At 35.1% G+C, this 14719-nt stretch overlaps 1 protein-coding gene across 1 annotated transcript; it reads right to left on the reverse strand.

Annotated features, from left to right (window-relative positions):
- Nucleotides 1–1041: 1041 nt before the first annotated feature.
- LOC121318055 (thioredoxin-like protein 1) lies at nucleotides 1042–11096 on the reverse strand. The gene is made up of 8 exons (XM_041254303.1): nucleotides 10837–11096; nucleotides 8778–8874; nucleotides 7412–7585; nucleotides 7094–7216; nucleotides 5739–5808; nucleotides 4328–4500; nucleotides 4042–4146; nucleotides 1042–1287 (listed from the first exon to the last, which is right to left on the reverse strand). Exons 1-8 carry the CDS (start codon nucleotides 10932–10934, stop codon nucleotides 1258–1260), a joined length of 870 nt encoding a protein of 289 aa, XP_041110237.1. The 5' UTR covers nucleotides 10935–11096; the 3' UTR covers nucleotides 1042–1257.
- Nucleotides 11097–14719: the final 3623 nt, after the last annotated feature.

Consider the following 14719-nt stretch of genomic DNA (forward strand, 5'->3'; position numbering starts at 1 on the left):
TGGTGTTGGCAGCATCATGTTATAGGGCTGTTTCTCAACGACAAGGACTGTGACACTTGTCAGGATAGAAGGAAAAATGAATGAGCAAAGTACAAAGAAGTCCTTGAGGAAAACCTGCAGCCCTCTGTAAGAAAGCTGTAACTGGGACAGAAGTTCACCTTTCAGCATGACAATGACCCAAAGCACACAGCCAAAGCTACACTGGAGTGGCTAAGGAACAAAATGGTAAATGTCCTTGAGTGGCCCACTTAGAGCCCTGACCTAAATCCAATTGAAAATTTGTGGCATGACAATTTTTGGCATGACTTGAAGCTTGCTGTCCATCAACGCTCCCCAAGGAACTTGACAGAGCTTGAACAGTTTTGTAAAGAACAATGGTCAAATATTGCCAAATCTAGGTGTGCAGAATTGGTAGAGACCTATCCCAACAGATACACTGCTGTAATTGCTGCCAGAGGTGATTCCACCAAGTATTAACACAGGGGGGTAGAGACTTATCCAATTATGATCTTTCAGTTTTGTATTTTTAATACAAAACTTTTTTCCCCCTTAACACTGTGGAGTATGGTGTGTAGATAAGTGGAAAAAAAATCCTCATTTAAATGCATGAAACTCTGAGGCACTGACACAACAAAATGTGAAAAAAGTTCAAGGGGGTGTAGACTTTCTATAGGCACTATGGTTATATATAACACACAACCACATTATTGATGATCTATATTAAAACAAACGTTTCATAAAATACATGCCCAAATAGTATGCAAAACTTTTTGTGTGCATGTGTGTGTATGTGTGTGTATATATATATATATATATATATATATATATATATATATATATATATATATATATATATATAAATGACCTTTGGAATGAATTGCCTAATACATTTACAAAGACACACTTAATGGAACATACTGTAAATGCAGTAAGCAACACTGACAACTGCACACAGAAATTGCACAAAACTTAACTAACCATGTAGATGCCATTCTAATCCAACATTCAATCTCCTTAAAAAATTTAACAAATCAACTTGCCTTTGAAAAAGGATTAATTTTATTTACAATATTTAGCAGATTACAATAAAAATGCTAAAAAGACTTGCCTCATTAGAAGCAGTGATTAATTCTTTGAAAATGAAAATTACTAGATCAAGAACTGTCTGTTGCTGCTGTAATTCAGCTATCCAGAGCATTGGCAAAGTGGGGTCCTTGACGTAAATGCAGCACAATCTCCTGATTCCTCGTCATCAGTTTAGTGGCTTTCTCCTTTTTTACCTACAACCTGGGAGGACAAGAACATCTTTCAGTCATAAAGACCAGCTTGCTTGAACACAGAATTACCAACTTTATCTGCAAGAGGTATTATTTGTCAAACTGTAAAATGTTAAAGATCACACATTTTCCTAGATTTTTTGATGAGAAATTAGCATACATGTATCTGTACTACCAAATTAACTAAATAATGCGACTCATAAAACTGCGACGGAATTTCAAGACAGCTACACAGGGACAAGCATTAAAAGCACAGATTTAAGTGAAAACATTTTAACAAAGCAAGGCTCAGTAGTATACATTATTCTTAAGATCAGCAAAATTACAACACCACGGACAAGTCTAATCAACCGACGGTTGCATTCACACTGGGTCTGTTTCAAACGGGCTCGGTCTGGTTCGTTTAGTTTGAAACAATGTATCAATGTGCTTGCTGTTCACACTTATCTGTGAGCAATGGGACAGAGTTCGTTTTGATGCGAGCTAAAGTTCTTTTTTTGGCCCCTTTTCATTTTTTTTTCAGGACAGAGTCTGTTTTGTGTTCAGAATGCAGTTTGCAAGTGCACTCGGTTTTTTATATGGTCTGTGAACCGGATGTTTACACTATCCTTCAAGGTACTTGAAAGATGGAAGCTATTGAAGTCCTGCTCCAGTTTTTAATAGCATTTTAGATTCTTACATTTTGCTGCGGAAGAACGAACGGAAACTTCGCTAATTTAATTAATTTGTTTATTGAATGTCTGCAGTAGGAGAATGATGCAGTATTCAGTTATGCAACACTGCGTTGTTCTCCTACTGTAGGCAATAAACAAAGTACACTTACTATTTTATTTTGTCCAGATCGGCTTGCTGTCTACCAAATTTCTACCTGAGCTTTAGTTTCTCATACTGTCCATGTAATTAGGGTTACCAGATTTACCAGAGGTTACCAGTATTTTTTTTTCTTCAGTTCACTGACAGCATACCAACTCTAAAGCTGTTAAAATAACAGTGTATATATAATACCACAATAATAGTTTAACCCTGTGCAGTCCTATGTCGGACCAGGTCCGGCATTACAACTTTCCCTTTCCAGTCCGACATCATCAAAAAGATGTAAAGCACAGGTCTCTAGTTGGTTTTTTCTCCGGAAAAAGCAGAGAAAACTTTTCAATGGCCGAGTGAGACCGATAGGAGCCGAATGAAGCCGAAAAAAAGGGCGTATCTGATAGACCCATGCACCATAGAGAACACAGACACAAATAAAGGAGGTAGCTGCTTCTGCATCAAATGCTCAAAAAATATCACTGACATTTGCAGAGCTTTTTGAGATGTTATAGTAATAAAATAATGACTTGGATCTCATTACTGAGGAGTTTGGTGATAAAACGAGTGATCAGGAGAGGATTTACCAGTATGCAAGTCTATAAAAAGAGGTATGTGAAAAATATAGCGAACAAGGGGTGGGGCTTGGCTGGAGATACAGTACTGAGTGTTCTTTTGTGATTCAATGCCTTTTAAAAAAAAATAAACTTTTAAATTAAAATAAACAGCATGTGTGAAAATAAACTGGACATGACACGTCTAACAAGCGCAGAATAAATGGACCGTTAAGAGTTAAAAATTAAATATTAGGTGCTGCGGTCCAGATTAATGCGTAAAAATGGCAGGTATGCAGCTTAAAAATCCAAAATACTCACTAAATTTAAATTTGAAATGTACACAAGAAAAGCAACACAAACATTATCCAATTTCTGGCTAGAACTGCTGTGTCTGCAGCCAATCACAGTAAGAATAAGACCAATTCAAAGGTTGTAGCATAAACACCACAGTTCAGCTACAAATCCAACTGGAACTATCGTCAGGGGCAGATAAACAAAGGTGCCTATAATATTAGGCTAACTGTTTTATAACGTATTAATGCATTTCCTTTATGTGTATGTATAGATTTATACTGAAGTTTTAACATATTCACTGAGTTTAATGTTAAAATATAACCAACGTAATTAAGAAGAAGATTGGCAAAATTACAAGAACACCGGCAAGTCTAATCAAACTAAGGCTGCATTCACACTGGGTCTGTTTCAAAACAGACCTTGGTCTGGTTTGAAACAGATCCATTGTTTATTTTATTTTTGAATGGTGCTAACGCAATCTAATAATTACCCTGCTATTATCTTGCCGAGCACACCGATCCACAACCAGGACGATTTAACAGTTGTACTGTTTCCGACAGGGATAAGAGACGAAGGCTGTTTTTGCTCTACTTGTTTCCTCAGAATATTAACTAAATTATGTGTGAAATGTTTACTTCTGAGTCAAGTTACATTTTATAGTTTGATTCCTATGTGCAAAAGGATCCGAGTCCAGCAGTTGTTCACACTGAGGCTTAGCAAGCAAACCAGACTCATGCGTTTCCCAAACGGACAGAGACAACCTCTTTTGGTGGACCTGGTACGGTTAATTTCCCAAGCGAACTTTGTTGTTCACACATCACACCAACGGACCAGTCTAAAGTGAACACAGCCTAAAGTGCAAACAATTAAAACTTTCTAACCTGCTTCAGTATTTGTGTCCTATGAGACAATAGCTGTGTGTGCCTCTGGTAGTCAAAGTATTGTTACAATAGGAACGTTATAAATTTTTTTTTTTTTTCATTGTTACAACCAAAGGCTAAATTATTTTGCATTTTATTAATGGATCAGCAATAGTTTTCAGCTCTGTATAAATTCTACTTATTCACTGGTTATGATAAACAAATCTGGTTAGAAAAAAAGGTTCTTACCCGTTTGAAGTCATTCATGTTTGTGGATTGTACTGGGGTGCCAATAAAAGTTAAATAGTTCACTTTTGTTGTTTCTTCATTGCCCTGGTTTGATTTTATAAATAGCTGGGGAAAAATAAATTATAAATTATAGCATTAGAAGAATAAAATTATATTTCACTGTATAAAATTAAAACAAGATAAACCATTATGTTCTTAAATGTTTTATATTTTCAAAGGATTATTTAAAACTTGGGGATGCATTTTTTTTTTTGTTAAAAAGGTATTCAAGAGGCTTTGCACTTACAGTTACACTGTTGACATTCTGAAATTTCACATAACGCAGCGGTATTAGGCTGTCTTCCTTAACATCATCTTCTGTTAAATCTAGGGCTTGGGTAGGTTCACTTCTCTCAGCATCATCAAAGTCCATAGAGCGTGGAAGATTAATAAATATTTTCACGTACTTTGGGGCTTGAGCTGCACACAAAAGGAAAAAAACACATGTTTAAATTTGTTATACAAAGGTGTAGTTTGCACAAATCAAAATTGTAGTAGAAGTAACAACAAAATACAAAAATTTCTCTTGGATATCCAATGATAAGATGGATAACATTCGCCATTTATATTACTGTGTACTTTTTGTGTAGGACATATTGTTTCAAACTTTTTTTTTTTTTTTAAATCACAACCGTTTAACAAATTGAATATTTTTAAACAAATTAAATCTTATTTCAACAGTAGCACTGGCTGAGAGAGACTTAACTTACAAAGAAACACATGGCATTCAAAAGACAAAATGGAGGTGTAAAGTGGTGGACATTTGCTTTATTTAAGTGTTTATAGTAACAAAATAATTACACCGTGTAAGTAAATTGTGTATATCCCAGACTACACGGGAAGACTTTCTTATGACATGACTTTTTATTTAAGTAAAATGGTAGACTGTAAATATGGTCATGGGGTTCGAATTTTCGTAATTACAGGCTGTGTCACCAGTGTCGCTCGATCTATTAAATGGCAGGTGAATTTAGTAGCTGCTTCATTAAATTATCATCTACGAACGATTATATATATATATATATATATATATATATATATATAATATAATATATATATATATACTATATTATATATATTGATATATATATAATAATAGCATACAAAAGAATCAATATATTAATTTCTAGTGGTTTTGCTAGCATTTTTCTTATGTTTATTCTAGTGATAAAATTGGAAATGCTACAAGATCACTACATTCTACCACTGCGGACCGAAAGCGAATAAACTAATCTTAACTAAATATGAATCAAAATGTAGAATTTGTTAGCCAGAATGAAGGTCGTAACTCATGCCAAAGTAGTGACCATAAAATTGATTGTATGGATAAATAATTATTAAAGTTATGTTTTCCTTTAAAAGCAGTAATTTGAACTTTACAGATTTGAGGTAGGAGTAGTTAAATCTGTTTCTGCAACACCAACATTTTTCATAATGCAGAGATGCATTCAAGTCTAGTACTTGTGTCCAAGTACTGTACATTTGAACTAAAATAACATATGTTCTGCATATTGCAGTTTTAAACAAATGTACTTCATTCATGCAACTGTTGAAACTTTCTATAACTGCAATCATGAAAGCACAGCACATCATTGTTTTAGAAGCATCCTTCACCCATGGTGCCAAACAAATAAATACAATTAAATAAATAAACCTACCAACATCAATGGCGTGAAGTTTCATTGAAAAAAGCTTCACTGGCTGATTGAAGGCCATCGTAATTAGCAGCTGAAATAAAAGAGAAATTGTACATTATAACAATAAACATTTAAAGCAGGTTTATTTTCTATTCAGCATTACCTTTAACATTATCACCAAATTCTTAAAGTTGAACACTTTGTTCATAAACACTTTAGGTCAAGCATAATGGCTTGAGGTGAAATGTTTTGACAAGTGCAATAAATGACTTCAGTTCTAGTACTAAAAAGAGGTTTCCAAAAACAATGAAAAGTCAGCATTATCCAGGAACCAAAGATTATATTACAAAACTTGAAACTCCTCCAGAGGCATATACTGCTTATACAGTGAGAAAGAGAAACCATTACATTTGGGCAAGATTACAGTTTTGACAAGGTAGAGCTGCTTAATGAAGTGACAAAACATTTAACAAATATATAAATCCTATGCAGCATCCTGGAAGAAAGTTGGACCATTACATACATATCTAATACTGCCATGTGAGCTGTCTAAATCTGGTGCATAGGCTGGGAACAAATTAGTAGGAGGAGCAATAGCCCATATTCACATAAATGTTGTACCCATGTAGTCGCACTGACAGTAATGGTGCAGTGCATCATTAAGTAACAGCACCAATGGAGGTCTTCTTATGATGGCTTTACAAAAAAAAAAACAGAAAATGTTACAGTTCCAATATCTTTAATCTTAAAGTTTTGAAAAATTAAATGGAATCTAACATACCTAACATGAAACAACTTTTGCTTTACACTGAAGGCTTTCCAACGCCATGCAAGCTGGCCTCACAAAATCTTAAACTAAACTGTGCAAAAGCCTAGTAGCCTGTCTTGAAATGCAATCCTATAGCTAGAGCGACAGAAATACAGAGTAACTAAATCAGGGGGGGTGTATCTTTAAATTTCAAATTCTCATTTACCTTTCCTCTAAGAAGCACAGTCTCTTGGCATAAATTGAAGAGACACATTTTTTATTTCAAACTAATTGGAACTGATGTGCATGAGAAATCCAACTACTCATCTATGTTTAGTTATACAGATTAATTGCATAAAACAAAAAGATTAAAGAAACCTCAGTCTGGCAACATAGACAATGAATGTATAATGTATTAGTAGCAGCAGTTTAGAAGCACTTGTCAAGGAATAATTGTCAGATCTGAAATCAGTTGTGCGACAAGAGAGTTTGGCATCACCTTGTTCTTTTTGCCTGCAACTCTCGAGACAACACTTATTTCCTAGTAAATACGTATGCTGCTGCTCATATAATTTATATTCAGTGCAGGAAAAAATGAAGTTTGTACCAGGATGGGCATTTCACTTACCTGTTCATCACAATCTGATTCTAAGAAGGTTAGATCTTTTCGTAATCCATTTTCAAACCCATGGTCATCGCTTTCATTAAGGCATTCACATCCAGCTTTGTTTGCAAATGGCATAAGATCCATCTAAAATAGCACGTAATCATTTAATTAATGAATAACTTAGATATTTTTATAAAGAAACAACACATTTTTGTAACTTTGAAAGCTTCACAGAAATGTGTTTGTTCCGGATGCCAAGGATAAGGGTTCACTGTATTCCCCGTCCCATACCAAAATATACATCGAGACATTGTCCCTTTATTAAACACGGGCACTCACATATCCTTTGGGGATATCAGCGTCCTCGTTGCTTCCTGGGTCGTTTTCTAGATGTTGTTTTATCTTCTCCTCTAGTCCCGAGGCATCAGCCCCCTGATACTGATCAACTCGCACTTTGTTCCGGAAAAACAAAAATGTAGGTGTAGCTGATATATTGTTTCCAGCAGCAGTTGCCTGCAAAGTAAAGATAAAAATGAATAAAATAAAGAGAAAATCTGATACTCTTAAACATGTGTGATCCAGCTGATTTTCAATATGGATTCTTGAGCTTTGTTGCATCTGTCTTTCTACCACGTTTCGGTATGTGAAAATTTGCTCAAGTTCTGTATATAATGGACAACGCTTTGATGAATATATGGATACTCATCGGTATGTTTAGCACAACATGCGACGTTGCCTATCTTGTTACAAGTTAGTTAGCCGATTTTAACTTCATGGCTCCCATTTCCATTTCACTACACAACAATAAAAATAGTTATTTACCCTTCGGTATGGCTCTGCCCAACATTAATACTAGTTGCACTTCTGTTTACTTTAAACTGGTAAATGATGAAGGCAAGTTAAAATGTGATCTGAACATGTCAAATTTAAACCAGAGATATTTAGCTACCTAGCACACTAGGAGATGCAGTAGCCCCGTGATTCAACCACAAAATTGTGGCTTTGTAATTACTTTTTCTGTAGTGATCTAAAAATGTTAGTTGAAAGCAGGTCTTGATAGTGTTACTGTATATTCCATAATTAAAGGTTGGGTATCCTGCTTTTTTGCCAGCTGGAAAAAAAGAATTGTCAAACAGCATTGCAACTCCTAAAGGGGTTCATTATTTCAACATCTTGAGAGAGCAATAAGTGATACATAATTACAGAGATACTTGTTTTTGATTGGATAGCTATTTCAACAACTAGAGAATGCAGTCTAATGATTCTGGCTAGTGGGATGCATTACAAACATTCAGCATTAACCAACATTTGATTTTCTCTTGTCCATTGACAATAATGGATATCGGAATATGAAGGAGCTATGTGTACAGCTTTACAACATTAACTTGTACTTAGATTGCAAAAAGAAAAAGAACAAAAAACCTTTTAGCAGTAAACACATATCTGGCCATGAAGTGACTACAGCAATTAAACTGTAAAGCATTCTGCCTTACTATTAAAGGTAATCAATTCATTGACATATCAGCATTCAATTATTTCTGGAAACGAGACTAGTTGAGTCATAACAGGATGTCACACTTACAAAAAAAGAAAAGATTCCTGGGGAACCAACTCAAACATACAGTATAAATGATTAAATTATATGGTAACACACCAGCACAAGTGGGCTCATTTCAGGCAGGCTCCTACAGGTGAAATTGCTTACCTGGCACTGATGAACATCCACTTCAAGAAAAACTGCTTGGGGGTATTTATTACTTAGCATATTAAAAGCGGGAGCTATTCTTACACAAGGTCGGCACCTTTAAAAGAAACAAAATACATCAATTAACATATGTTTGTTGAAAAATAGTACAAGTGCTCAACCTGCAATAAAACTGGTTCAATCCCAAATAGCTCTAAATTATTGTCAGCATCAACCATTAGAATGACTCAGTCTAATGCCGGGTTTACTCTGCACAATTTTTGCTGATCGCCGATAAGCTGAGGAGTTTGTGACTAATTTCTTAAAATCTGGGACAAAATGGTCGATAAGTGTGAGAGGGTCTACGATGCCCCGTTAATAGCTTCTGCGATCTCCCGACGCCCCGACAAATTTCTAACATGTCAGAAAACTTTAGTCCCCGACAAAGCAATTTCTGAAGTGTGTGAGGGGCTACAGGCCGATTTTTTGACGAATGCTGCCAGCAGCCAATAGGACAAGCTAGCAACAATAGCGACAAAGAGAAAGGTTGTGCCCCTCTAACACAAGTGACACTTCCTATCATGATCACTCATTGAAGGTGCCTGGTAAGTAAATAATTGTTATAACTTGTTAATTGTTATAACTTTAAAAGTTTTCAAATTATTCATTAGAATTTGGTATTCTTATGAAGATCACTTTTTGAACAGATTATGTTTTAATATTTTGGATGCTACTCGACTCGAGTTGCATCATCAGTCTATTAAGCCAATTGCGCATTCAGATGTATCATCTCTACGTTTTCTTCTTTTTTTCTGAGCAAAACAATGCACAGACAACAGCAATCGCCTCCTCGCTTGAGTCCACGATTCTCCCGAATGATGTCTACAATTCTGCAATGAAAATAGGCGCAGTCCGTGACAAGATATCTTGTGTAGTGCGTGTAGCTTGCAATCCCCGATCTACAGTGAGAAATCGTAGTTCAATCGGTAAGTGTGAGTGACGCTGCGTCTCCCAATTGCAAAAATCGTGCAGTTTAAGCCCGGCTTAAAGTTAAAACTCTGGAGCGATCTGCTCATATGCAAGGCAGAGAATTTTTTTTCTACAGTATAGTCTTCTAGCAGTTTCTATCCATACAGGTAGATACTTGGGAGTAAGCAATGCTGAGTCAAACCTATTAAAATAATTTGCTGCTAGATACTTGCTAGAGATCTATTACAAAATACTCAGTTACACGTACATTATATACATCTGACCACACAATAAAAAAAGAAGAAAAAAACATAAGCACCAGTACTGTAAGCTATTTGTTAAGTAGTGTATAAAGACTATTCTGTAAATACTGTATAATACTGGGCTACTTTTTAACACCAACTTCTGCTTGTGTTAGTTAGCCTATTGTTTTTACTTTAAATTGAGGCATTACGGATTACAAAAATAAGTGATACATCACAAACACAATTTCTGCTAACCACATAGTTGAAACACAAACTGAAAGTTACCATAAACGTCCTCAGCACAAAATGAGACTATTTCAATTTAGATGAAAAGTATTGCACTTCCTGTTGAAAACTCTCTGTGCTGTAATAACCGTACAGTAGGCTACAGCTTCGTTGTATCAGCTTTCTGGTCCAGTCATGAGCCAATAATCACAACGAAACGGCGTATAAACATATTTGCTTAGGAACACTAAAATTAGGGTTTTATTTGTAAATACAGATACCATACATACAGAACTGACTTATAGGCAAACAATTACCTACTCCTAACTGTATTACATTTTAAAAACAAATGCAATAGAAAATATCCTAATTTCAAAGTATAATCAACAAAGCAAAAGAAAGGCGTATTTAACCAACAATTTTACTAAAGCAAACACACCATTTTAAATTTTGTACTTGACTACTGTTTGTGTGCTTAGGAGTTCATAACAGATTTAAAGCAGATTTACCTCTTTAAACAAATCAAATAAACAGATCGTAACCCCATTTTTTTAGTTAGCCTATGGTAAGAATCATCACCACTGTTTGCTTGCCGGTCCCACAATGGCCAGGGCCTGTGTGAATGGATTTCCCCATCTTACCCGGCCATAGTGAACTTGACTACGGTGAGCCTGGAACCGGCGCTGGTGAGCTCTGGCTGGAACTCAGAGTCATTCCCGATTATCTTCACCCCGACCATTTTATGTAAAAAATACAACAACAGGGCGCTTTTTTACACGTCTTGAAAAACACTGTGATATTGTCAATACTTTCAGAAAGGGACACTACAAATGCTGACTTGTGTTAGCAAAAGAATCACAACTCGTTTATCACACAGCAAATAGACCCCGTCAACTCACTTGACGGTAGAGACGCACTCTACCAATCAGAGGCACGATGAATAGGAAGGGGCGGGGGATTAACCCTTAGCAACGACACAATTACCTGGTAACTTTCGAACAGAACTCGCGTAAATGTCATAAGAGTGTCGCAAATTGCCAGAAAGTCACGGAGCGTGTTCGTCTGACCGGAGTGTTTCTGCATAGTCACGCAGTCTGTGCTTCAGTGTTACACAAGAGCAGCTGCTTCCGCAGTGTTGTTTGCTTTAGTATTAGAACAGCGCATGGTACAATACAATTGGGTTTTGCACACTATATAGTTAGACTATATAGGGCACGTTTTGAAATAAGTTCAAAGATTGTGAAGGAGCGCATACAAATTGTTCACTGCTGTGTGCTAATATGTAAATGAGATGATAAGACTATTTTTAATACTGGTTATAAACGTTTTATTTTACGTGTTCAAAGACTTAAATAAACAGTTGGTAAAGCAGTGATTTTTTAATGGGCTAAACAGTAGAACTGGTTAACAAAAACAAGACTTAAATAACACGAAATTATATAACCAGGGCTTGTTGGTGAGCCTTTGCCAGACGGTTAGGGAGTGAAGTTGAAGCAATTATAAAACCGTCAAATCCACGAGCTGCGAACCTGGTGCCATCATCAGCTAAGACAACCAGTTCAAACAGACACTGCACATTTTAACGTTTTTTTTTTTGTTTGTTTGTTTGTTTTGTTTTTGTTTTTGTTTTTTTTGAATATAAATATCCATCTGAGTATGCCTTTTCAACACAAACATGTCGTTATACTTCGTTATGTTTGTTTTAATTTGCTCTGTATAGGTAACTTGGGCCTCAGAAGATTAAGTAAGTGATCATGAATATACAGTAACATTCTATTGTGAAAATGTTTTGTAAAAAAAAAATTATAGTAAAATGTGTATATATATATATATCTGACGATATTTCAACATATGACAATAAATCATATATACCAGGCTTATCCAGTTCCTTCATAATTGATATATCAAAAGTATAGGTTCTGTTAATTTTGTGGCATCGCTGCACATTTTCACTTGTCTCAATGCGTCTGGTTAACGGCCTTAAATCACGAGCTTAGAGAGGAGTGAGTGGTTTACCTAAGGACATTCTCCCAAGGCAAATAAAAAATGTATACTACGAACGATCATTATATATTCTGTTTATACCACAATACAGTAGTGTTCAAAAGTTTGAAAACAGCAAATTATTTAAAGAAATATTAGGGGTGTTGATTGTATTAAACATTTCTCCTCACTCAGACCCTTTACTTACTAAATAGCTTGGTATTCCTACATATATAATTGTCTCTCTAAAAAATATGCTAAATATTTTAATGAACAAGACATGCCACAAGTAGAATGGTACTCTAAAGTGTTCTCCTTTTTTTAGGAAAGCTTCACAACTGGTTTGGTGCCGGATAACTTCACTCAGACTACTTGCTCACTAAATAGCTTGGTACCCCTGAGTAGTTAATTGTCTCATCTTTAAAAATATGCAAGATATTTTAATGAACAGTCTCCCACAACTACTGTGGTACCACAAATATTATCCACTTACTACTAATGCGGAATTACTGGGTGTGACAGTTTCTCTTCATTTTACGCTTAGAAATAGGTTTCTTGCTAATGACTGCCAAGGACAAAACTAACAATAAGCAGGTGCTGCATTTGTTCTCTGTTTCAAGCAAAACATGAGTGGTGACTGCCAAGACTAGTACAATGTTCAGTGCAGTGTAATTTTTAAAATATTAAATCATTTAATTCTGGGATTATTTTAGCTGCAAGATCTTTACTTTAATTGTCAACAGACTGTGCAGACCAGTAGCTGGCATTTCTTGTCTAAACTTATTCTCAAGGAAATCAGACTCCAAATCAAAACAACAATAGAAATTTGAAATAATTTAAAACATTTCAGAGTTGTTATAAAACATGTATTTGTGGCAGTACTGTTTGAACTACCAAAGCACAGTTCTGTCCTGAACTGTAGCAGCGTACCACTGGATTGGAATGTAAAAATAAAAAAACATATTCAAAACTAGTTCTGGTAAGCATGTTATCCCACTCTTGTCATCCCACTCAAGTGGAATAACAAAAATGTATCCCACGCTAGATAGACACACTTGTGGTGTGTGTGTGTGTGTGTGTGTGTGTGTGTGTGTGTGTGTATTGTATGTGTGTGTATTATATATATATATATATATATATATATATATATATCACAAAAACAAAACACCTGCTACTGTGAAAGACTAGGTCACCCTGATTAACATCACAGTATTTGAACTGAAGTTTATCTGGATAAGCAATTCCCATGCACTATAGGTTACAGTGTCAATAGTTAGTTGCAAGATACTGTACCCACAGTGTTTAAGGGAGAAGTTATTTTCCTTCTTTATTGACAATAGTAAAGTTGTTAAAGAGTAGATAAAGACTGGTTCAAACTGATTAGCGTCTTGGTGCATTTGTGTTTAAAAAGGTCAATAAAGTTACTGCTAAAGTAAACTATACCTAAAAGAAACTGAATCCCCCTTTCTTGGAAATAAATCTGAAGCTCCTGCTTTGTGTCACTCCCAATCTGAATATTTGTTGCATGTAACGCTACAAATAGTTTAAGTTTTATACATTGTTTTTGCAGTTGGTAGGCTTCATCACTACTGGATGAAGAAAAAAGTCTTTACATAATAGCTGTTTATTTGGAAACAGCTCTCTACAGTTGTGCATTTGTGCATGGGATCCTACATTTGCCGTTTTGTAGGAATATAAGTATTTTGAGTTTGTTTTGTTTTTAGTGTACAACACAATAGTATATCAATTACGCTTAACCTAGATAAGCCGTTGGTTTAGTTACCAATGTACACTGCTGGCAAAAACATATTGCACACAATACTTGTGGGTGTCATGAAAGGCCCAGTATAAAATCAGCTTTGTGTTTTTACCTATTATTTGCAAAAAACATAATTCTTAACAGTACATTTTTGTTTTGCTGTTGATCATCTTGTTTTACAGACTCAAGTTAACCATTTTTTTCTCCTGTCACAACACTGTAGGTTCACTTATTAAAGTAAGAGGACACCTCCTCCTGCCCATATAAACTACTTCCTATAACGCAAGAAGTGAACTTCTGTGACAGGATAAACTGACATTACAGAAGTCAAAGCAAATGTTTTATATAAAAATATCCACTATCATCCAAAAATAATAATAAAAAAAAACTTCTATCTTCAAACCAAACAAAAATATGATTTATAGAATTAGATTCTTTTTTTCGCCCATAAATAATGGTTAATCTTTGTGAGCTAGATTATAATAAAGCAATTTATACAGGCTTCATCACAAGCAGTGCAAATTAAAAAAAATAATAATAATAATAAAAAAAGATTGAGAGAGTTATGTTAATAATGTAAAGATAATAATATTTGTGAATATGAGAAAAGTTAAGGACCAATTTAAGTATGGTACAACTATTAATTTGGGCCAAAAGAAACAGATTCAGGTTTTTGATCCAGGACCAACATGTTCTTAAAGTCAATTTAAATGTAAATACTTTTTGACTTTTTTTGTGCAGCCTGCTGATAAACAAAAGCACAAATAGGTTTGTCCTACAAC

Source organism: Polyodon spathula, chromosome 1 (assembly GCF_017654505.1).
Source record: "Polyodon spathula isolate WHYD16114869_AA chromosome 1, ASM1765450v1, whole genome shotgun sequence".
Lineage (NCBI taxonomy): Eukaryota > Metazoa > Chordata > Actinopteri > Acipenseriformes > Polyodontidae > Polyodon > Polyodon spathula.

Coding starts and splice junctions, on each gene's coding strand:
- LOC121318055 (XM_041254303.1), bottom strand. CDS start 10,934: ATGGTCGGGGTGAAGATAATCGGGAATGACTCTGAGTTCCAGCCAGAG. Junction 7,586..8,777: donor TGGATGTTCATCAGTGCCAG/GTAAGCAATTTC, acceptor TTTACTTTGCAG/GCAACTGCTGCTGGAAACAA. Junction 1,288..4,041: donor ACATGAATGACTTCAAACGG/GTAAGAACCTTT, acceptor TTGTCCTCCCAG/GTTGTAGGTAAAAAAGGAGA.